The 26,771-nt window shown below is 38.4% G+C and overlaps 1 protein-coding gene across 1 annotated transcript; it reads left to right on the forward strand.

The window, feature by feature from the left end:
• Positions 1 to 228: 228 nt before the first annotated feature.
• On the forward strand, positions 229 to 26,748 carry LOC123864219 (zinc finger protein ZIC 4). Its single transcript, XM_045904496.1, has 2 exons — positions 229 to 1,039; positions 25,828 to 26,748. The coding sequence occupies exons 1-2, from the start codon at positions 334 to 336 to the stop codon at positions 26,448 to 26,450; spliced, it is 1,329 nt and encodes a 442-aa protein (XP_045760452.1). The 5' UTR covers positions 229 to 333; the 3' UTR covers positions 26,451 to 26,748.
• The last annotated feature ends 23 nt before the right edge of the window (positions 26,749 to 26,771 follow it).

The raw sequence follows: 26,771 nt of genomic DNA on the forward strand, positions 1-26,771 counted from the left end.
AAATAAACGTTCGATGCCGGTTATGGGTGCTCGAATGTGTATTATTATTTTGAGAAATGGCTTTAAATTTGTCCCGGGAGGTTACGACCGGAGCACCTCGATTAGGATTCATATTTTTCTCCGTTGATACGAGGAATGTTGTAGCAAATCTAATTTTATCGTAGGGTTGTAATTAATTTACTAATAGTTTTTTATTTCTTTATAACAGGTCAACATAATATTGAAGAATGTAAGGGCGGCAGCGGAGAAGAAAATTCACGAATTTAGGAATCACGGTCTCCGTGACCGTCACTTCGGAGAGATAGTCATCAGCGGGGCGGTCCCGCCGCGTGGATGGTGGCGGGCGAATGGGGCTATGCGCCGGTGCCGGCCACACCCGCCATGAACGCGTTCTTGGAGACCAACCATGCGCACCTCGCCTCCTACGGGCTGAAGATGTCGCCGCAGCCGGGGTGCGGCGTCGGGCCGCAACACCGCGCGGCCGCACCCCATCCGCCGCCACCGCACCATCCGTCGCACTACCAGCCGTACCCGCTGCACTCCTACCAGCCGGGATACCTGCGCGAGTACGGCGGCTGCGGGGAGCTGTTCTCGCAGCAGCCGCTGGAGCAGAGCTGGGACTGGCGCGGCGACGTGCACTACCAGGGCGGAGCGCCGCCGCTCGTGCCGCACGCCCACGCGCACGCGCCGCACGCGTTCCTGCGCTACGTGCGCGCCCCGCCGCGCCGCGACATGCGATGTCAGTGGCTGGACCCCGAGCAGCCTCCGCCGCGGAAACTGTGCAACAAACTATTCTCGAGCATGCACGAGATTGTGACGCATTTAACGGTGGAACATGTGGGTGGACCGGAGTGCACGACGCATGCCTGCTTTTGGCAGGGCTGCTCGAGGAACGGTCGACCCTTCAAAGCGAAGTACAAGCTAGTGAACCACATCCGTGTCCACACAGGAGAGAAGCCCTTTCCCTGCCCTTTCCCTGGATGCGGGAAGGTGTTCGCGAGATCTGAAAATTTGAAGATACATAAAAGAACTCACACGGGTAAGGAGCAATTTTATTTTTAGCTTTACCCTCATTATATAATTATTGTTGCTTCTCTTCCTCAACATACTAAGTAGCTCATTTGTAGAATATTTCTTCGAACAAAGCTCTAAGTACCTACAAGTATACCTAATACCTAATTTGCAACGACAAATACCTAATAGGCAATCAGAAAACAATGAAATATCAAAAACGTTTGAATCGAGTGTAGTAAGATGTCTACGCTATTCATTCGAGCGTGTGCTGATCTGGCAAAACATTTCGTTTCTCATTAATTCATAATGAACCGCCCCCCGCGGCTGTCTTCTGCTCGCCGGGGCCTCACAGATGCTCTCTGTTGCGATATAGGTATTAGTCACGCCTCGACGATAAACTGGACCAACACAATAACGCCACCATTAAACACAAGTCGCAAACTATCCGTCAAAAATCTTTGTCACACATTCGGACATCGAACAAAGTGCCTAACGGGCGCCTAATAATAACCCCCGTCTCCTTGTGGAGTCTGTTTCTCAGTACGGTCCATCGACAAAAGTCGCTCGAGACAGAACTCCATTTTCAATTTATTATTAGTGGAAAGATTCATGCGTATTGTGTACTATGGAATAAAAAAATGTGCCATAAATTAAAATGTCCAGTTCCGCTGGCTCGCTTCCTCTCGAAGCTCTCCCTCGCACACTAGACTCAAGTCATTGTAAGTAATGTATCGATACTTCAAGTTCGAATATCAACTTTTAAGGATTGGTCCAGGAATTCGTTCGGACTGCGACTATGGAGTATGAGGACATCTGCTATTATGTTTTTTTATTTCTGTCTAGTGTTGCGTTGAAGCTTTTGTCCTGTGCCCCCGTCCGCTATTATCTCATACGGGCTTGTGAATAGAGTTTGCTTTTTTGTGGGGAGTTTTGAAGAATAATTGTTTTATGGGTGTCTATAAATTACTTTGAATGTCCGCTAAGCTATGGAAATGGAGAACTGGAAGCGCTAGCGTAATAATAACATTTAATTAGTTGAGTGCAAAATATCAGGGTTACGAGGATTGTCCATAATACCTGAGCCCACCCAACTTATCTAATTATGATAAGGTGTTTTTTATATAACCGTCTATTTTCTCAAAAATATTCTCACAATTTGAAAACTCCTTAAATACTAGACAAAACTGTGATTTTTTAGCATAAATAGGTGCATAAGGAGTGCTTAGTCATAGCCTGAGATCTATAGACCGCACTTTGACTTAGCTCACACTGTTAAAACGAGACAGCGTAACTACAACAACTATACTCCTGGCATAAATCTGTCTTGTTTTAACTAAAACTTAAGTCTAAGCAAAGTCTAAGTGCGGTCTATAGATTTCAACCTTAGACACATCGTATTAAGAGGTACCTACCTACCGATAGGTGTGTTACGAGTCTGTATTATGTTCAATTTTTAACATTGTTATAAAACCTTGTTGTATAATACAATAATGTTATCTTATAAAGTGGCGGGACGCACCGTTAAAATTTTGTTAGGCAGGTAGAGATGGTTGGGTAAATACCTAATTACCTACCCATTACTCAATAAAAGTTATTACTTAGTAGTTTTCTCATTAAAAAGTAATAGAATACGATGTGAACTCCAGTATTCCGACAGTATCGCCTGGTGACGAAGCTTCCCCATCTACCGTGGAAACCGATATTTTTATAAACACGTTCCGAATGTAACGCGACACCGTCGGGTAGTCAGTAGCAGAATTTATTTGCCATAGCTCCTTCGTAACATGTCAATTTGTTTAACCGATTCACATCTAAAGGTAAACATTTGATATTATTTGAAGATATTTTTACTTTTTTAACCCCAGACCCAAAAAGAGGGGTGTTATAAGTTTGTCGTGTGTATCTGTGTATCTGTCTGTGGCATCGTAGCTCCTAAACTAATGAACCGATTTTAATTTAGTTTTTTTTGTTTGAAAGGTGGCTTGATCGAGTGTTCTTAGCTATAATAGAAGAAAATCGGTTCAGCCGTTTGAAAGTTATCAGCTCTTTTCTAGTTACTGTAACCTTCACTTGTCGGGGGTGTTATAAATTTTTAATTTACACTTGTTATATTATGTATGTATTTGCAAAAATGCCTTGTAGGTATTTTTAATTTTTTCAATGATTTAAGTTCCGAATTCAAATTCAGTAGACTCAAGTCTACTGAACTCAATCTATTTACAAATAAAAAAATAAAATAAAAAAATAGGTAAGTGGTTAGTTTAATTTTAAATTGCCTGTGAGCTATAATATACCTACCTACTCCATGACGGATCATTCAATCCAAACCAATAGGTATTATTAAGTATACTTAAATGCCCAAGTGTATTTTGTCTGTCGATTAATTTTCACAGTCCATTCGTTAAAACGATTTCGATAAAATTTGGTTCGAAGATAGCTTGCTTTCTGGAGACAGACTTAGGCTATTTTTTATTTTATAGTAGGTCCTGAAATTCAAAGACCGTGAATTATTTTTCGACAGTCAGCAGGAATTTTAAAACCCTAAGTAAGTTTAAACGGACGAAGTTGCGGGCATAACCTAGTTGATATTAAGTTTCGATAGAGTCGATTGAAATAAGTAGTATGTAGTACAGACATTATAAGTAAGTACAAATTAGTTTGTATATTTTTATCTATCTAGCTAATGGTTAAAACAGACTTAGGTACTTTATCCCTATCTATTGAAATTTGTATGAGACGTAGCTTTATTACTTAGCTGCAGGTTTGTGTAAAAATAATCATAACACTTGCAATCTGCATCATATTAACCATGTAAGTAGGTAGGTATGTTCCCCCAGGACTAACCTGGTTGGGTCGTTAGTGCTTAACAAATTGATGAATTAGATTCTACTAGATCGCTCTTAAAAAAACCTGAGAGAGTAAAATACAAAGTAAAGAATCGGCTAAGTGCGAGTTAAGCTCGCGCACCGAGGGTTCCGTACTACACAAGAAGTAAAACAGTAAGAATAACTTTTGTTAAAGAACCGCAAAACTTACTTTATTTGTAGAGGTGTACCTAATTATTAAAAGTGCAGATTGCCAGACTTAACAAACCTTTGAGAACATTACCTATGGAAAACTCTCAGGCATACAGATTTCCTCACGATGTTTAATGCTCATACCTATCTCCGAAAAGTTAGAGGTGTTTTAATTTAAGTAAGTAATTTTGATTTAATTGATTTAATGAATAATACTTCGGTATGCTTACAGCAAGCCAAATCACAAACCGAGTCAGAGGTTACATATAGATTGTTGAATTAATTAATACAAATATTAAAAACATCTAATTCTTGGTGCTGAGCAATCAATTCGTTTAGCAAGGTAGGTAGGTACCTACCTTTTCGGCAGAAATTGTCTGTGTTGTTGCCAGATGAATAAAGGTCAGGCGTAAGCAGATACATGCCTAAATTCATCCTAAATTAAATAATAATTAAAATAGAATAACATCAAATAAATAATAATCGCCAAATAGTGAGAGACGTGTGACTAATCATACAGCCGCAGGGCCGCGCCGCGCCGCCCGCTCGCGTCAAACCGCCGCCGGCGCCGCATTCCGCCCACACTGCGCCGATTGCTTCATCCACGTCATCACTATTATAAGCGGCTTAGAACCTTTATACGCTTGTTTATTTAATTTGTAAACCAATTAACTAATTACTGCAAGTAAGCAATTCATTTATCAAGAACTAGAGGATGCCCGCGGCTTCGCTCGCGTGGATTTCAGTTTTTTTTTTAAATCCTGTAGGAACTCTTTGATTTTAAAAGTAGCATATGTCCTTCCCCGGGATGTACCCCAAGTCTGTACCAAATTTCATTAAAATCGGTTCAGTGGTTGGGCCGTGAAAACGTAGCAGACAGACAGACAGACACACTTTCGCATTTATAATACGTTAGTATGGATGAATAATTTTCTTGTGCGTTACAATCGTAAGGTACCTACCTGCTTAGCTCTCGATAGGTCTGTCTTATTTATTATTTAATTGTTAAGTCTCATTAAGTCTTACTTATTAAATCTAAGTTCCAGCTGTACAAGAATGCACGCTGTTATTGCTATTCAGTTGGTTTATTCTTTTCTAGCAGCTATTTTATTCAAGATCATAGGTCATAACTCATAAGGCTTACTTGCACGTGTAGATAGGTACCTATACCTACCGAAAAAAAAATATTGATGATTTACGTTCGACCACAGCTTCTATCCATCGCTATACCTACCTATAACGATGGATTCTACAATTTACCAAGTACCAAGCAGACCTGGAGGGGTTCACACAATGGCGTAATGATGATATGATTCGAAGAAGACCCCCGATCAAACGCAGTGCTGGCTAATACGGCGTATAAAATGACGCTTTCAAAATATTTTGCAAACAATGCGGGAACCCTTCCCGGTCCGCCCCTGTGGTCGACATTGTGCTTCGAGTGCAGCGTTTCCACCAACTGAACAGTGAACATGTGCACTGAATGTGTAATGATCGATATTCAAATAGAAACATTATTTCATTGGTATAGGTATTTTCAGAGAAGCTGTTTAAAACTCACTTCGACTTCGCACGAGCATAATATGTTTTCCACGTCCAGCTCGTATATAATTCGCAAGAATAATAATTGTAGAAATACCTAAGTATTTTGAACAGATTCTCAGTTGTCATCACAAAGATAGGTACAACGAACGGCCATTTTATATCCGCGTAATATGATAATGTTGTAACCCTATAATAGTCGGATGAATTTAAAAAGGTGTTTAAATGTGAGCCGCCATCTGTCCCGGATTGATAAATTGTATAAAAATATTACAAACACAATAAAACTCAAGTGTGTGTCTCATATTATACGCACAGACACACACATGAATGCAGGATTTAGATCCAGCTCTTCCAAAAGTTTGCGTTATGTACTTACCTAAAGTATAACGAAGTCATTGCCATAGTAGATACTTTTGAAATCTAAATGGGTAATACGTGTAAGTACCTAATAATATAGTGAATAAGAAAGAATACAAACAAGCCTTTAAAATTATGGCAAAATATTTGATTGACATTTTTTTTTAATTAATATATTTTCCTAACAAATACATTATTATCAGAATTTTAAGATATGAGAGTAGATAAAAAACATATACCTATAAGTACAAGCATTAGTCAGAAAAAAACAAGTACCTATTATAAAATATTTTTAACGAATTATTGGAATGTCCTCCCAAAACCTACGCGAAGAACACAATATGTTCAACGCGTAGAGATTATCCGAGAGTAATTAATCTAAAAAACCTTGTGGCAAAACTTTATTCAATAAGGTACTATTAAACTACCTACATTAAATAAATTAATAATATAATATTACATAATATTTTGGCAATTTAAATTGAGAAAAGAGAGGAAAACCTACCTACTTAGTATTTTTTCGACATTTTTAATGATAAATCAAAACCTAGGTCTTTTTTTTAATAAACAAAAACCTATTGTTTTGTACTTTGTAGAATAATTGGTACATAACAACGAATATTTTTTAAATTATTTTAAATGCAATTAAGTTGAACAACATTACCTTAGATGTAAAATAAGCAGCTGTGACTGATGGACAGACGGACGAGGGCGCACTGTGCCTAAAGGTTCCTTTTTTACTATTATGGTATGGAACACTAAAAAACTAAGAAAATTGGAATAAATTACTTATATAGTTACTATGGAGGCGTGGCTATCTACAATCAGCAGCCGTTATATTACAATCCCCACGTGCATAGATAGCTTACGCACGCTACACACAGAGGCAAGCATCAGATGGTTCACGGACACATTGATACACCAATCACTCCGCACCCCATGCAGCCCTATCACGTGACGTACCTACTGTATCGAACGTAGGAAATGAAAGCGCTAAGCGGTTTACGTTTTTATCAGCTTTGTTATTATGGTCCCTCATTGTACCAGTATTTTTTGACAACAAGTGACGACACACAACACACGTTGCGTATACCGGCCCGACATAAATACCGGGCCCTCGAATTTAAATAACAAAAGGCGGCGAATCGGGGCAGGCTTTGCCTCTACGATTTAAACGATGCTCCCAGCTCTGATTTTGGCACCTGATTGAAGAAGCATCTGAACTCTTAGCTGACAAAAACACGTTCGGATCATTCCAACGAATTGTAATTTTGCTAAACGCGGGCGCGTCGGCGCGAACAGGACTTCGGAGTGCGTGTAAAAACTGCGTCGTCATAATACAAATAGGTACAGGATTTTGAAAGTCGTCACACCGATGGCTCTACAGCGCACAAGAATTTTACGATTTTTCTAAAATCTTTGACCTTTTTTTTCAGGATGCCATCAAATAGGTAGGCTATAACAGGCTACAATGTACCTATCAAGGTACATTGTAAAATTCATAATGTAAAGTTACTATTATACAATTTTGCAGTTTAAATTTACTCAGCAAAACTAATGTGAAAAATAAATATTTCTTATTATGTTTTTATATAGACGAATCCAAAAAACTACAACACCGAACTGTGCAACTTATATGGATCAAAGATTCGAACCAAATGACAAGTGACAACAAAAATGATTAATTTCGTTACCTTATTTTTAATGCGACTCTTAAGACCGGCATCATGAAAAATACATCTGATACTGTCATCTATATGTGGGTAAATCGAGGCTGTGTATATTTTTTGCTAACTCGTAATGTGCTTATATCTACCACCCGCATCGATCTTGTCTTAATGAATAATGAATTAAATAGAACCAGATAAGAAAATTGCTACTTCAATGAATTTTTCTCAATACTTTTTACACGTTTAACTTTGCGTAAACGAGCTTTTACTCCGCATATTTTGTTGTTAAAGTAGCGTCTATCAAAGCTTAAATAGTTTTATGTAAATAAACTGTAGATAGGTAGGTAACTATACTTTATTACTTATAGCCTAGAGCTACTTTCAGACTGATTGCATTTTTGACTGTTTAAAATTTAAAGTAGGTATAAATTCACCTAGGCGTAACGTTCCTGCTATTTTCTTATCCACGTTACTAGATATTCTTAGTTTTGAATCCTATTTGACCTCGCCAAGATAATAAAGCCAAAATTATTTTTTTCGACTCTCATTTCTTCATGTTCAAAAGGTACCTTGAATTTTTTTCTACATTCAGACTTTAAAAAATCAAACATTTTAAACTGCAATTTCAACTCAATAGCTCGTATGATAAGCAGTTGATAATAATAGTTTATTTTTAAAACGCATGTTACTCAAGACGGGCAGTCAGATAGACAGACAAACGGTCTGGACGTTCCTTATTTTACTACGGAACTCTAAAAAGAGAAAGAACATGAACAGCTGAATCTGTCTTACTGGTAATTATTTAACTTTAGGTTGATCACGCTAAAAGACGTTTGACATGCACTTATTAAGTTGCCTTCAAACTACGGAAATATAATATAATAAGTATATAAATATCGCTAACCCTACTTTGAAATCTCACTGTTCACACTTAGATGTAATAATATTACTTACTTTAACTTTACACGGAGATGGGATGGGATGGATCAAATTATTCTTAGAAAACTAATTCAAAACTCGAATTAGTTTGCTTATTTTGGAAGGGTCAATTTTTGTCTATTATGCTTAGATAAATTAATACAGATTTAATTTTGTTCTCTTTATATTATAATCGTTTATCCTCGACCAAAACGCAAATGGAGTCTCATATTCGTTCACGTTCTTTATAACGACGCATGTTGGTACATAAATTGAACCTACATAAGCAATTGCACTGCAACAACAATAGTTTCAAACGCAGTCTCTACCTACGCTTCTTACGCTTCTATCTTATTACAATTCTCTTTTTTGACACTTTATTGGCTTGGTGTATAGTATTTTATGACGACAAACGTATCTTTGTTATACCTAGGTTTTAAGTAGACGGTGCGGTTTCAGCCGCAGTGTCGGAGCTCAATGTTTCTATATTCACATCTAAATCGCATGGCAACCGCACCGCAACCGCAACATCGCCGAGAGTTTGACTTCTTGACACAAAAATCTTGACTCCGGTGCGGCTCCGGCTCCATGTACAAGACGTTCTTGAAGAAGTAACACTGCTCCGCATCGCAGTGTTTGTGTAAAATATTATATTACTTAAGAATGAAATCGCGCATAGAGTGTACTGCCGCCACTATCTCCGGATTTTCCTTATTTTCTTATCTATGTAACTCATTCCATAATTAGTGATTGATAATGCCATCAAAGGTAAGCTGACTTGGAAGAGTAGGCGCCAAGTATAACTGTTTATTAACCACCTAATCGGTTCCTATGCAGCATCATTCTGGAACGCTAATAAGGCAATAATAAGGCGGTATGAATTACGAAGGTACTATTAACTATTCTGTGGCAGTAAGGCTGTACCGGCACTTTGAACGAACTTGATCTAATTTAGACCTCAATTCACTCCAGAAATCCAAAGGGCGCATTTTTATGACACTTGACCTCTTGACCCATAGCAAACGAAACATGAAATGAAACATATCATATTTATGAAATGAGAACAATCTATTAGGTATTTTAACACATTTAAATATTAATTCTAAATTCTAAGACATAAAATCCAAAATAGCAGATTAAGTTTTAGCATTACACTAGCGGCACGCTATGATGGCCGGTTTGACACATTACAATAGTGATGTGGAATGTCAATTTATTCTCGAACAAAAACAATTAAGTTTTGTTTTTGTACCTGATTAAATAGGTTTAATAAAACAAAAATGTATATGTTTATTTAATTTATTTGAACGAACTGAATATTTGAACGAAAATGAATATACATACTTTATATGCACACAAGAAACATATGAATACAAAAGATACCAAAAAAGGTGCCACAAAAGGCCATAATTAATCAGATTCGTCCATACTACTATTTTCACTGTCGTCACTGCTATCATCACATACATTAATAATTATATGTTCGTTTTCTATAATATTATCTATTTTCACATCTCTTTCATAATCTTCCCTTATTAATTTAACAGTTCTATTCACAACCTTTTCCCAGTCTCCTTTAGTCACATGTTCACAAGCTTCTTCTAATAATTTTAGCATTTTTTTTGTGGTAAATGGGGGTTCTGTATTGTGTCTTGCAGCATATCCCTTAATTTGAGCCCACACCAACTCAATCGCATTATACTCACAATGGTAAGGCGGTAACCGTATAACTCTGTGCCCATGTTCTAATGCTATTTCGTCAATGACGTATCGGATCTTGGTTGGTTTGTTTTCTTTTAAAAGACGTACTAATTCCGCTTTTAACATATTCATGTTTGCATCTACGCCATTTTTACGAAGCCATGCGACGATATCAGCTTTCTTTTGGGATTGGGCAGGTGGCTTGTCAATTTGCATCGAGTGGTATGGGGCGTTGTCCATAATTATAATAGATGGTTCAGGGAGGCTACACAACATTGAGGTAAACCATTCAGTAAACTTTTCTCCATTCATGTCTTCATGATAGTCTCCAGTGGTTTTTGACGCAAAAGCCATGAGAGAACCTTCGACAAACCCGTTGATGGTTCCGGCGTGACAAATTATAAGTCGCGATCCTTTTCCTACAGGAACTTTGGAAGTAGATGCTGCTGTGTCATCGTTCCAAGAACGGCCTACAGTATGGTTAGCATTAAGCCATGTTTCATCCAAGAACACAACATTTTGCCAATTTTTGATTTCTTTCACTTGCCGTAAAAAAGTATACCTTGCCATCGCTATATCAAATCTTTCCATCAATATTTTGCGTTTGTTACATTTTTTGTATCGAAATCCAATGGTCTTCAAAATCTTCGTTAAAGAACTTTCCCCACCGAAGAATAATCCAGCTTCCTTCAGTGAATGCACCAACTTTTTTCTTGTTGGATACTCCTTCTGTAAATAGTAGCCGTAAACATGTCTTCGGATAGCATCGGCATCAAAGCTATCGATGCCTACGACTGGTTTTGCTCGTTTTCTCTTTTTTGGTGTGTGAAGTTTATTTTCTTCTGTGCCAGTCTCGCCATATTTTTTTTTTAGTTATCCGTCTAACAGTTCGTTGTCCAATATTAAGCGCATCAGCTACGCGTTCAACCACTGACGTTATAGGTAAAATTGGCCCTCCATTTTGAGCTTCACGATCGAAATAGTTACGAAGGCGTATTACGAACTCACGTGTCTGACTATTTAGAACAGTTCTCTGCGTACGTTCGGTCATATCGACGAAATCCACAACAAAGGGCTTGAACAGAGTCCAAATTAACGAGCAAGGGTCAACAGTAATGCAGTATCAATATTTGAAATCCAAAGCCAGGTCAAAACTATATCACAATCGCATTGCACTGACAGTTTATACTTTTCGAAGCAACGTCAATTCGAAACTGCTTTGTTTTGCATTGAGCATTGACGCGAGTTTGCCGGAGGTAGTAGTTGTGCTAGCCAGCGATCCTATGTGACGATCGTATTAGATTCCATTTTTAAAAATTTATTGATATTTTTTTGCGATTTCAGAGGTTTGTCCACATAGTAAAAATTGTTCATATTCACAAGTACATTCACCCCTTAAATGGTGCAAACTGATTTTTCTACACTTGTATACATTTAAGAAATCAATTTAATAAATAAATTTTGAGTCCTAAACCTAAAACTACATTCGATAAAATTTATGAATCTCTGCACATCACTATCGTCGATAAAGTAATACAATTATTTCCTTCAAAGTCGTTATCAATTAATACGGAACTTCATGAGCGGACAAACGTCAAACCGGCCATCATAGCGTGCCGCTAGTTTAGGTACCATCTGGGTACCTTTTTTTTTTTTTTTTTTGTTGACGCTGGGGAATGCATTTACGCATCCCCCCCGGAGGGAGGGTATGTGGGACTCGCCGGCCGAGAGGCGACCGGAATACCCACTAAACCCCAGCGGCGCTACTGCGCGTCGCCTGGCGACTGGGTCACGGGAACGGCCGAAGCAAACAACCGCGACCCAGCCAGCGACGTCTGCCAAGGCAGACCCTCCACCGGGGACCTGCTCGGTCCCCATCGACGCACCTCCGGGACGCACCAACGAAGTGCGTCCCCCGACCTTGGGACGCGCACGTCGCCCGCGTCCCATCCTCCGCTTCATCCACTGTGCCCTCTGCTAGTCAGAGGGACACGCGGAGAAACCTCCCCCCCTGCCAGGTCATTAGCCATAGCCAACAATATCTCCGAAGAGAAATTATTAGCCATGTTACCGGGGCGCACCGGCCCGAACACTGCTCTTCCCCTCGGACGCATCCAAAAGGGACCAGCAGCATCCAGGCACACTGGGAGGTTACCTGGCTGGCGCCCCACCATCTGGGTACCTACCTAAGGGGTATTTTTACTGAGGTACCTATATAATGAGGATAAAAGTTTAAATTCCTTTTATTTGCTTGAAGCTTATTTAACAAATAGAGCTTGTTAAACGAAATGAGCTATCAGCCGTTTTAAACGTGCCGAGAAAAACAGTTTTCGCTTTGCGGTGGTAGTCTGCGCGAAATTCTTTCGTCTTGTAGGGCGACGACGGAGGTCTCGCTGCATCATTCATTGGTTTTTTAGCGACACCTTGTTTACTATCAGTTTCAGTATGTTGTGTTTATGGAACATTTGGAAGCATTGTCCTTTAAATTATGGTGGCTTTAAACGGTCCTATAAGGGACGGACTATAAATATTATGTTGGGCTGTAAGTGTGTCTGCACTTTGCTTTTATATTATGTTAGATCGAGATTTAAAGTTTTCACAGAATTGAACCTTGTTCCATATATATCCAATATGTTTGTAGGCAATTTGTTTCTTCCTTGTAATCTCGGGGCATATTAAAAACAGAATGTTTAATTGCTTTCTTTTTCTCTTGTTTTATGGATTTTTTTAATATCAGACAACTAAAATTGCCCTGTTCTAGTCTAAAATTCAAGTTGTTATAAAATTTTTCCTCATTTTACTTTTAAGACTATGTTAATGGCAGCTTCTACACTAGTGATTTAAAATTACTATTAATCACTCTCTGAACAGAAATTCCGTTTTGGTTCTAACTTGCCGAATTTCCGCATCAACCGCCCAATATCGCGACTTGCATACGCGCGTAGAAGGCGTCTTCTTAACTCAAATAATATAGCGCTCTCCTAACATTTCAATACGACACATTGAAGCGGAATTTAGTAAGATTTTTTCCACTTGCGGAATTCAGTAAGATTTGCTCTGACCTTAGTGCGACTTCAAAATTTAATAGCTAGACTATAATAATATAATTTTATACCTACCCTAGTTTTTAGTTGAGTATTAGAATGGATAATTTGGTTTAGAGGAAATAATTTATGAGTTCAATGGCAAAGTACTTACCTAACTACGTAAAAGCAAATCCAGAGTATCTGTCTAGTCTATTCCAGTATTGTCACACTAATAATATAAAGGCGAAAGTTTGTATGTGTGTGTGTATGTTTGTTACTCCTTCACGCAAAAACTACTGGACGGATTTGGCTGAAATTTGGAATGGAGATAGATAATATCCTGGATTAGCACATAGGCTACTTTTTGTCCCGGAAAATCAAAGAGTTCCCACGGGATTTCGAAAAACCAAAATCCACGCGGGCGAAGTCGCGGGCATCGGCTAGTATTGCATTAAAACGAACACCACGTTGGCTGTAACACATTTCTGTGTCGATGATGTTTTTGAGACAAATTCCCAACATTTTACGTCGCCAAAAAGTGTTGATGGCCCCGAGACAAGCACCGGATAACAATCGAAATGTTAACACGACAATAAGAACAGAACAATGGACAGTTGGATTCTTTTTGCGCTACACGCTTTTGGATATCTTAGGAAACGCGAGATTTTAATGGGTTCGTAAAAATCATTCAAATGAACATTTATTGCATTGTAACGTAAGCGCTGTTATGAAAGTGATATTATGGGCTTATGACTGTAGAATCACGTGTATAGGTTTTCGATTTATGTGGGTAGGAAGGTTATTTTTGTTCATTAAAATCGAAAAGAGATTCGTCAAGTTTTATTACAATTTTACTCACTACATCTACTCTGTAAGTTCTCGTAAATACATAGATTGCTCATTTTATACTCTCAACCCTACCTGTAGGTGTACACACACCTAGGTACACCGCACAGCTTAAACCACTGGGGAAACTTGAAATTTTGACTGTAGGTTCCTTTAATGACTTAGAAGCGCTTACTACGAAGGGATTTTTGGACAGGCAGGCAGGGGATGAAAGTTTGTATGGAAGTCCGTAATTTTTGAAGTTGAATGTCTATGAAAATTAATATTTGAGCTTTTGGTTAGGTAAAAATAAAGAAATAGATACGTATTTCACAAATTTTGGAAATTTTTCCTCCAGGGGGGTTAAACGAGGGATGAAAGTTTATGTGAAAGTCTGTCATTTTTCAAGTTAAGTATAACTATCTATCTATGAAAATTGGTAGGGTTTCCGGTTAAAAATGAAGAAATACGTTTCAAAATTTATGGAAATTCCACCCCTCACCCATCTTCAAAATTTCCATTCGAGCTAAGTAGTATAAGTATGCTAGTTACTACCTCGTATAACTGCTGCAAGTAAATGCTAACTAATACCGCGAAAAAAATAACATTGGAGGTAGGAATGATAAGTTTTTGATTATGAATATTTTTTTCCGATCTGCGATTTCGGTAGAACTTAGGTAGGTACTTCTTGGCAGGCGAGTAAAGTCACAGACCAAAATAAAGTTCAAATATGCTAAGAATGTGGGCGCGCCTGGTAATAATGTTACAGAATCAGACATGAAAAATAAGAACAAAATGTATTATTAATATTCGATAGAAATATTAGTTTGTCCCAAAAATGCGCCCAGGGGCTGAAATCTGACCCCGTGTGGGTGTTGAGTGGATACCGCTTATAACTCGATTGACCACGGATTTAAACTAATTCCAGGACGCGTTCGTGTAATATTTTACTATACCAATTATTTAAAATCATCGATGTTTAAAATAATAAATAGGTAATTGTTACACATTATTTCTGACATCAATAAATAATAGATAATAATTTACTTCCTTATCCAAACTTAATATTATAAATGCGAAAGTGTGTCATCTGTCCGTCTCTCTGTCTGTCTGCTATCTTTTCACGGTCCAACAGCTTAGTCGATTTTGATGAAATTTGGTGCATCCCGAGAACGGACATAGGCTACTTTTTATCCCGGAAAATCAAAAACTTCCCGTGGGGTTTTAAAAAGCCCGTCTGTTTGACCGATTTGTATGAGCTTTGGTAGGTGCCAGAAGTAGCTTGCATCCCGGAACTTTTATCCCGGAAAATAAAAGAGTTCCCATAGGATTTTTAATAAAGCAAAATCCACGCGGATAAAGTGGCGGGCATCATCAAGTACTTAATTAATATCATAAATGCGAAAGTGTATCTGTCTGATAGCTTTTCACGACCCATCCGCTTAACCGATTTAGACACAAATTGGTAAAAAGATAGCTTAAATCCCGGGGAAGTACACAGGCTAATATTGATCCCGGAAAATCAAAGAGTTCCTACGGGTTTTTTTAAATACCGAATTTCTTTATACCCTAAGGGCTCATTCGCACGAGAGCTTTTTTAACGTACGTTAAAAAAGCGTTCAAATAGAACAAATGCATTCCCAAGTATCTGTTTACACGTCAACGCTTTTTTAACGCGCACTTTGTATTGTCAGCGCAACGCCGGGTTTTTACGCAACGCTTTTTTAACGCTCGTGTGAAATGCACATCGATGAAGTTGCGGGCATCGTCTACATTCTACTTGGTACAAAGATAGCTTGCACCTGGACACTGACTAATTTTTAGAGTTCCGTACCCCACAGGAAAAAGACACCCTTATAGGATTACTTTGTTGTCTGTCTGTCAGTCTGTCCATTTGTCTACATGTCGTGTCTGTTAAAAAAAACTTATAAGGTATTTCCCGTTGACCTAGAATCATGAAAGTTGGCAGGTAGGTAGGTAGCACAAGTAAAAAAGAAAAAATCTGAAATCCGTTACGTTACGACACCGTTCGTATGCGACTCGCACTTGACCGGTTTTTGTTATTCAGGAAAATCCAAGAGCCCAGATGGAATTTTTAAAAAGCAAGAGAAAGAAATGTTAGTAAATGATCGATTGAGTGAAGGCTTGTGTGATAAGGATAACACTAAATGTTGCCATGTTTAGTTTAGTTTGTGATACTAGGTTGTAATAGATTGCAGTACCTATACTTTCATAAATTAGTTTAGTTTATAATAGATTGCAGTGCCTACACTTTGATGGAATCACAAACTTGTCAACATTTACAAAAGTTCCAAAATTTGTGGTTGCCCTATTAACTTAAAAGCGATACAGATCCATAACTCATCCGATTTATTGGACAACCGATGTTACACCGCAGAATTATAAAATTTATGCTCTTAAAACATTTAGAGCTTTTGATGATTTTAAATCTATTGCTTTATAATACAAAAGTTGCGCTCGCAGGCTTTCGTGGTTTGACAAAATGCTTTACTTACGTGTTAAAACGTATTTTTTTATTTTAAATGTTATATGTATGTTTTTAATCTTTAGCTATTCTTTAAAATTACTTAATAAGAGAAAAAGGGAATTTCTTAGTATCTAGTAGGTAGGTACAGGTAACGTAATTAAATAATAAATAATTTTACAAAATACTGCAAAATCGTAAAGACTATAAAAATATGTGCTTGAACTTTTTTGCACCGCTTGTTATAATTTGGACAGCATTACCTAAGTACTGTATCAGCTATGTAGTTTAATGATAGATATAACCCTGCAACTCAGTAAACGCTGCTGTTTCTTGCCGGCTCAGCATGCTTTCCAAATCGACGCTGTGGTGGTAGAATTTAAAGGAGAGTGGATGGACGTGGGATGGACGGATGAAGGTAACAAAGTCAGAAATAAAGACAAGTAACATTTTTGCATTTATAATATTAGTGTGGATTAGTACCTACGTATGGATTTTAGTTTCGCTTTAGATAGAGAATCATTTTCAAATATTTTTTCCCCAAATAAAAATATTGTTTATAATGTATTTCTGGTTATTTTTTATCGCTCGGATCCCGACGGTGATGCCGGTTAGGGCTGTCAAAACTCTTGACGGACGGATTGACGAGCAAACCCGCTTGGCTCTTGTTTTGTACTTATTCTGTTGCACGCAGGTGTATGGCACCTTATTCGTTCTCTGGGAACTAAATATGATAAGTTCCGATAATTTGAAATTAGTTTTGGGACGAACACCTACAATGTTTCTATTATGTTTTGGCTAAATGTCAATTTCTTGGGTAATTCTTTATTTTCAATTCAACCACAATTTTGTTGTTCAAACTGGTCACAATTATTTCTTTCTATGTTCAATGCCTGGTTTAGATTACACCGTTCAAAGGCCGGCGCGGTGCGACAGCCGTACTATTTATTTCAATGCATTATTTTGCGCCCTGACGGAGTCGACGCGGCATAGTGGAGGTCCGGAACGGTTTAGCATAATATAACATAATATAGGTACCATGGCTTAGCATACTTACTTAAATTCTTTGAACTATTCTCCATATGGATTGAATTTTTTTACATGTTGAAATCTTTCAAATGAGAAAAAAAGAAAATTTACAGCTATAAAAGCTTTTCAAAAAGTCATGAGAGATAGCGATACCGTCTTTCGATCTATCTACAGCAAAAAACAAACAGTTTCCTGCAAGAGCGAAGGAACAAAGTAGGTAGCTTTGGTTTTTACATTTCTCCTTACATCGGCGGATAGGAATATCTCCACTGCGCATTCTCGGCTGATATTATCAGAGCAAGACAGATGGTGTTTTCAGTGTTTCCGCGAGAACAATGCCCGGCAGTTTAATTTACTCCTAGTATTGCCAGACGGGCAAATGTGATAGTTTATCATTCTGCTTCAAAAGACGGACGGGCGAACTAACTTGCAGAACGTTACTATTGCAACGTATAGACATACTGAAATTGCACTACTATTATATTTTACGCCAAACCATATTATGCTGCTAATAGGTACTGTACTTACTGTCTGATCTATCTAACAGAAACAAAGTACCTAAGGGGATTTGAAATGCCACATGCTCGTAAAATCTGATCATCATAATTACCTATTATTTCGTTTTTTAGGGTTCCGTACCTCAAAAGGTAAAATGGAACCTTTATAAGATCACTTTGTTGTCTGTTTGTCTGTCTGTCTGTCTGTCCTCCCGTCCGTCCGTCGTGTCTGTCAAGAAAACCTATAGGGTTCTTCCTGTTGACCTAGAATCATGAAATTTGGCAGGTAGGTAGATCTTATGGCACAAGTAAAGGAATAAATCTGAAAACCGTGAATTTGTGTTTACATCATTAAAAAAAATTAAAATGTGTTTCAATTTTCAAAGTAAGATAACTATACCAAGTGGGGTATCATAAGAAAGGGCTTTTGCCTGTACATTCTAAAACATATTTTTTTTTTTTTTTGCATAATAGTTTTTGATTTGTCGTGCAAAATGTCGGAAAAAATACCTGAGTACGGAACCCTCAGTGCGCGAGTCTGACTCGCACTTGGCCGGTTTTTTATTTCATTAATTCAAATTTTATCTAGGCTTTAGGCACACGTTTAAACATTGATCACATTAATTAATTTGTGTTCGCTAAACACTGGCGTCCTCTTCTCGCGCCGTAACTATAAGTTTTCATTTAATTTTTATTTACCGGCGAGATATGACGTTGCAGTTTGTGGTCCGTGTTGTTGCTACATTTTACTATTATACTTTTATTGGGATGCTTTTGTATGAGTTGGCAGATATTTATCGGGTATTGGAACATTATTCGGTCTGCTCATAATCGTCCGCATAAAGCACCTTGTCACACGCTCGTTGGGCGCCGAATGTGCTCGACCCCGTATTCTTTTTGTGTTCACGGGACAAGGGCCCGTATTCTTTGGGAAGTGGAAAAAATGAAGATATTAATATATCTTTCTAATTCGAAATACGTTTAGGATAAAAGGAGGTCGTAAATCATTTTACAGTGTACGAAATGCTTTTTTAAATATGCGCGTGAATCTCTGTTTTCGGAGAATTTGTCGATGTCGTCAATCGGTGTTCGTCTTTATTGACTAAATAAAATATAGGAAAGCTGTGTGATAGACCTATTCTAGCAAACTAGAGGCAATAGAAATGGAAAGACTTTTTATTCAGCTATAAAAATTTTGATAAGTACAAGTTGGTACTTTTGAATCGTCAAATCACCAATGCATCTACCATGACTACATATGTAGTTATTTAATAACAAGTGTAAATTAAAAATTTATAACACCCCCGACAAGTGAAGGTTACAGTAACTAGTAAAGAGCTGATAACTTTCAAACGGCTGAACCGATTTTCTTGGATTATAGCTAAGAACACTCTCGATCAAGCCACCTTTCAAACAAAAAAAAACTAAATTTAAATCGGTTCATTCGTTTAGGCGCTACGATGCCACAGACAGAAACACAGATACACAGAGACACAGATACACACGTCAAACTTATAACACCCCTCTTTTTGGGTCGGGGGTTAAAAATAGAATATGGATAGCGAAAAACAACAATGGCGGAATCGGCAGGATTCAAACCTGCCTGCGTCTCTCTGAATATCGCATCCTGGACGCCTCACACCGCTCGCTAGGCCACGGTTCGCTTGCTGCCGGTGCCTAAATTTTAGATATTTATGTATTTTCATACAGTACTACTGAAGGAACTGTAAATGCCATCTAGTAGCGACACAACCTCTGAGTCTGAAAACTTGTGCTTTTTGCAAGTATCGTTATCTTTTTTTAAAAAAAAAAAAAGAATATTAGCCATTTAAATGACTACTTTTCCCCTTTCTTCTCCAACTAAGCGTCAGGCTTGTGCTAGGAGTAGGTACGACAATAGTGCAACGGGCGGGGTTTGAACCGTCGACCTTTCGGTTTTCAGTCCACTCCTTTACCGGTTGAGCTATTGAGACTCCAAATCTTTATAACGCGATCGTATACCTACACCCGGTAGATTCCTCCGACATCAATGGCAATCACCACTAAGAATATTTTTTTGGAATTCCATCCTAGCGAAGCCGGGGCAGACCAGGCCGGGGCAGACCAGGCCGGGGCAAGTTAGTATCTCCTCTGCTGTTTCAAGTTTATGTTACGCTACTTATGTTATGCCAATGGAATAAAAGTCAGCTTAGAGTTTAGACAGCCATTATTGAATGCAGCGATTAGTTTTGTAGGTCAGTCAAAACATGGTGTGCGTCCATGTTGAAAAGGCGATTGTACGCAAACCGCCAGTCATCGGCCACTCATTAAGCTGACTGTCTATTGGAGATTGAATTAGCCCGGATATGCCTCGGCGGTAATAGCTATTAACCGATTAAACAATGCCTATTACGTTTATGATGTATTATATGATTCAATGAGATAAAAATGTAGGTACCTACCCACATTCTTTTAAGGTACATAAGATAAACACAATTGAAATGTTAAATATATAGGTTATTTTATACATAGTTTATAATTAATTGGTAGCACATTTGCAGCGCATGCCACCACTCTTAAATGGGCAAAAGGTACCACCTAGATACTAGTACTTTATATAATTCAATATAGATAAGTAGGACGATTTTTAGGCTTGCCTAATTTACACATAATTTCGCAAAATGTACATTGTAAATACATTTTATACCTTCCCAGATTCTTTTTATTCATGAGTAAGTACCGTATGAAAATACGTAGGTACCTACAGTAGTTTCTGTGATCAGCCCGAACAAACACGAACTCAACACGAAGGGGTACTTTAATTCATAATATTTTATGTAGTGATAAGTCGCTTTAAACATTATTTGTTTATATATTATACGTACCTACCCGTTACTCACAATGTTGATTGCGATTATCACAAATGATAAACAGAACTAACGTGCTAACCCCCCCAGTTAGGCAATTTGATATCCAGAAACAACGTTAACCTATACCTAACCTAATTGTTTTTTCTGAAAACTCACCTAAAGCCATTTACACAATTTGGGTGTAAAGGCCGAATAGATCGGGTTTCACATCTACTGTGCTATTTCTAAAAAGCTTGTTTTTTCAGCGGAGCGCACTTAGCGAGCAGTAATCTAATACTACAGCTATTCCGTAGGCGTTGTGCCAACTGAACGCATTGCAGCTTTTATCCTGAGCTTTTATCAATTGTAGTTAAATTTTATCCGGTGACCTCGGTTATACATCTACTTTTATGTCTAATCATATTTAACTTTGAGGCAATTATGTATGAGAAAATAAAACTGGACGAGTGCGAGTTGAACTCGCACACGAAGAGTTCCGTACCATCGTACAAGATATAGGTAGCACTACGTACTTTTTTTTTGATTTGCATGCCGGCCATTTTGAACTTTTTATGGTTTGTTGTTATAGCGGCAATAGAAATACACACTGTGAAAATTTCAACACTCAGCGGTTTATTAGATGCAGCCCGCTGACAGAAAGACGGACCGCGGAGGCTTAGTACCAGCCTACCAGGGCCAGGGTTACTTGGCACCATTCTGGTACGGAACCCTAAAAATCATTCGTTGGTATTTTCTAACTGAAGGTCGGCGGTCATCAGCGGCTGGGAAAATTTTAAAGTCTTGCGGAATTTTCTTCATTTCCGAGCATCTGTCTACTCGGTACCTAGTAGTTGGTATAAAAATTGCTAAACTTAGTTAAGGAGCATTTATTTAAGTGGTATGTCCAAATATCTATATCTAGGTAAATTTGCTCAAAATCCGAGATTCAGCTCAATTCGAATTTGAGGACTGATGACGGCATCCTTTTAAAACGGCTCACAATAAATTAATCGACCAAATAATCTGCTTGTATACCTGTTCTTTAAAATATTTAAGTTAACATCTTATGGAAAATAAGGCGAAGATAAAATTTCACATCGATAATAACGTTACAAAAAAGTGTCTTTGGTGGGTGATACAGGCGTTTAAGATAAACATCTGACCCTAGCCCGTGTCCCGGCGTGGCATGCAACGAATTCACGACGTGCATTCCCAACTCATGTTGCTTTCTGTTTTTTATTTACTTATTTTAACATTAAAAATAAGTTGGTCCTAAATATTATACGTTTCATAGCAGAATTGTACGATCTCTACTAATCTCAATCAGAGTCTACTACATTTTTAAGGATCCGTACCAAAATGGTCAAAAAGACCCCTTGGTCGAACCAAAGTTATGTAAATTCTGAGTTATTGACCTTAGTATTTAGCATAATCTAGAAACCTCAAGCTATGTCTTACAACCCTCTGTCTTTCTGGCTGTCTGTCTGTCTGTCTGTCTATCAAAATGAGAGAGAGGTGGGAGAGACAGATAGACATACTACACTTACCAGATAGAAAGACAGACGGACAACAAAGTCATCTTGAGTTACAGAACCCTAAAAATGTAAACTTTTAAAGTAAAAAGTAACTATATCATAGAGACTACTGTATGTTTTTATTCTGTCAAGAGGATAACACGTGAGTGGCGCGTGCGCAGAGATAACACATCAAACACTAATAGAATTTGTCGTCGATCCATTTCTGTGACAAGATGAGACGCTCGATTAGTAATTAGATGGGCGACACATGTTTTGGCCTCTTTTATCTCGTATTAGCCTCATTAGGGCGCGGGACCGACGTTTTTTTTTATTCAAATCAAAATGAGAACATTAGATTTCTTTTTTATTTTGGGTTTGGGTATCTTTTCACGAGACGTTTAATTTTAAACGTTCGGTGTTTTGATGTTATAGGTAGTTAAGTAGCCTGTAGGTTCCACTTCTATACCTTGTGTTACGAGTCGAGCACATTTCCGATATTTAAGATGGGTGCTTTTATTATTTCTTCTTTACTAATAATAATAATTTAATTAATAGGTAAGTAGGTAGCTGAGACTTCGTCTGTGTTGGTGTTAGTGGCGGGCGTGCTCTGCCTTTTGGAGTGTTTTTTTTTGTTAAAACTGACTGGAAAGCGCTCTAAGGGGGTGCCGTGCGTATGTCGGCGAGCGCCGGCACAGACGGGGTCCATACTTGTCTAGTTTAACTAACTTGTTACAAATAACTACAAACTTGACATTGGCTAATCTTTGTAAAGCCAGACGAGAGAGAAAAAAAAAAGTAGGTACCTATCTACGGTAAGCACTAAGTATGTAATTATATGATAGACTATTAGTTTTTAGTACAAAATTATTAGCGGTCTACGACAAGGTGCTAGGCTATCAATTAGGTATGACTTTTAAAATATTTAAAAGTCTCTAAAGAGGTGCATCTTTACTGACTTAGGATCGCTAGCTATCAATTAGGTATGACTTTTAAAATACTTAAGCCTCTAAAGAGATGTATTTTTACTGACTTAGGATCTTTGGATATATTGATGGATGAGGATAAATTCTTGACATATATAAAATTTAAATAAAACTTTTAATTTCTTTTTAATTTTCGTGGCGGCAATACACATTCTATGAAAATTTTAGGTCTCTACCTATCATAATAGGTAGAGACCTGAGCCATAGCTCACGAGGTGCAGCCTACTGACAGACAGACGGACAGACGGACGGACGTACCAACGGACGGACGGGCAGTACGGACAGCTCGGAGAGTCTTAGTAATAAGGTCCCGTTGGGACCCTTCGAGTACGGAACCCTAAAAATGGTGTCTTTAGTTTTAGAATATCATAAGTCAATCTTATCTTCAGTTCTATCTTCAGTCTCTATTAAGTAATTAAACATTAGGTGATTAGCAATTATTGATTTATAATTGTTATACATAATATTTTATACTGTCGTAGGTACCGATTGAATACTCACATGACGTGAATAAACGTGACGTAAAACGAATATAATTTACCTATATAAATTATTATAAATGAATAAGGATAAAGGAAGTATCAATATTCAAAGCGTAGAATGTGATGCCTTCATTCATAAGTATCCGCACAGTAACAAAAATTGTGGTAAAGGTACTAAAAAGCTCTATTATTGCTGTGTTAACAGACACTTGAGATTAGCATCTGTGGCTCTTCAACGCGATCTTCAAGTTTCAAACACAATAAGGGGGATTACCGGAGAGGTTTATTTGTAAACACGACAAAGAAAAGCGTATTGTTGTGAGCTGTGTGCACACTAGAGACTCCTGGTTGTGATTTTATTGAATGGTCTCGCATCACACACGATTCGGTGAACTCGTGAGGAATTCGCTACAATAAAAGAGCTTAGAGCTGTCGAATTTATAAATATGTTTTTTGCATACTCAGAATTATAAATAGGTAGGCGTTTGGTTACTAATGCCGTGAGATTTGTTACTACCATTTTATACAGGCATATCTTCTCAAGAAGATACAACAAATACCAACGGTAGGTAGGAGGTAGGTACATCAGCTAGCATGTATCTCTATGATTTACCTAATTTCCCAAAAAAAAAGCTTGATACGCAGGTAAAGGAAACGGGCCAGTTAGATAATGCCTTTGAAAAAATAACATCCTTACCCCTACTATGTAGTCCTTAATTGATATCTCAATTTTAAAACAGAGTAAACATGCTTGGTAAACATAGGTTAGGGTAAGCAAAATACTAACGTGGTTCACCGTAATCATCACGTCATAAGGAGGGTTAAAGGAGTCCCTATTGTCAAACGTGTCACAATTCAGCGAAAGCTCAAACATACATTTTACACCTTCTGCTTCTAATTTTAGAATTCAAAATACTAAATCAGTTGCGACACAGCTTTGTTCAGCAGTGTGACAAAGTCCGCTTATAAAGATGATTTATTGTCGTGTTAAGTATCCCGTGCAATTGTTCCGAATATTTATTTATACTCGTAAACTATAAACAACGAGCAAATCTGGTTATTTATTGCGTGATTGGACATTCGCGTTCGCTTCCATCGATGTTTTTATTTAACTGGGAATGGGAACGTGAACTCTACCAACGGAGCTTTGTGTAAATGTTGCAAGTACCTTTCTAACAGAAATGTATGTATTTTATGGCTATTTATCTTGGTGATAAATATAAAACTAGAGGTACACCTACCATTAGTTACATGATATTTATGTAACACTAGTGACTCGCCCTGGCTACTACTACTGCACTATCTAGATGTACTGGAGTGGTACTATCTAGGTATATACTATCTAGTCTATGGGCTACCATAGACTTAGAATTTTTTCGCTACGCTCTCTAAGCCTATGGTATAGCCGGACTTCTGGTGGATGGATGGTGGGGGCGGACATCGTAGCGCACGCTACGAATGCTCTCATGATGGGACGATTTTTGCGACATAATCACACTATCACACTAATATTATAAAGCTGAAAGTGTGTGTATGTGTGTATGTTTGTTACTCTTTCACGCAAAAACTACTGGGCGGATTTGGCTGTTTGGAATGGAGATAGATTATAGCTTGGATTAGCAGATCTTTAGCTACTTTTTATCCTGGAAAATCAAAGAGTTCCCACGGAATTTATATGTATGTCCACGCGTACAAATTCGCGGGCATCAGCTAGTTCACAATAATTATCATCAAACCAGTAGTTTATTTTTTCACAAAGGGTTCAAAAATAATCTCGTTTCTGATATTAGCATGAACGATCGTGTATAAAGGTTACTTTAAATTATGGTATGGTAGAAGAATAGAAGTACATACATTAATATCAAAACGTGTACTAATATTATGTTAATAGATAAAGTAGGTTTGACATTAATATGAATAATTTTCCTTTCAGGTGAAAAGCCATTCAAATGTGAATACGCGGGCTGCGACCGCCGATTCGCCAACTCCTCGGACAGGAAGAAGCATTCGCACGTGCACACGTCGGACAAGCCCTACAACTGCCGCGTGCACGGCTGCGACAAGTCCTACACGCATCCATCTTCTCTGCGGAAGCATATGAAGGTGCACGGGGCGGCCGGCGACGCGTCGCCGCGGTACGACAGCGATGGAGACGATTCCTCATCCGCGGGAAGCGTCAGCGTCACGGCCGGTGCAGCCAGCCCGCCAGCGCCCATACCCCCACCGCCTCCCCAAGCGACCACCCTACACCCACACCATCACCCCACGATAACAGATAAACTAGAGAGCCTTAACGATAAATACCTTAATCCTCACGACCATAAGTCGTACGAGCGCCCGCCGGCGCCACCTCATCACAACCAACCTCCTCACCTTACGAATATCGGGGGTAACGGTATGATGGATAACAAATTAGGCTTCAGTGGGCACTGGAGCCAGTTCCAACAACCCGCGCCCACTGTTCCTCATGCGGTACCGGAGTGGTGGTGCCCCACGCAAGAGTCCTATCACCACCACCATTTGATGCACCACTCCGGCGCCGCCGCCGCTTATTGACCGCACCGCGCTTAGTAAACTCTTCATTCGACGCGGAGTAGCTACCTACACCTACCTGCCATGTGCCTGACGCCCATCTTATGTTTTTGCACTCAAGTCCGCCTAAACTAAAATAAAATTTAACGGGCTTTCAAAATGTTACATTATGCTCAAGATTTTGACTATCTACGTGGAATGAAAAGTTCACTAAAGCGCTTTCTATTATGCTTTTAAGAATGCGATACGCTTATTAATAAAATAGTCGATAGTAGGTAATTTTCTGATCCGTTTTGAAAAAGATTTCCTCTCAATGCCAGAAATGCAGCCGTCCTATATTTTCAT

This window comes from Maniola jurtina, chromosome 4 (assembly GCF_905333055.1).
Source record: "Maniola jurtina chromosome 4, ilManJurt1.1, whole genome shotgun sequence".
Taxonomy (NCBI): Eukaryota; Metazoa; Arthropoda; class Insecta; order Lepidoptera; family Nymphalidae; genus Maniola; species Maniola jurtina.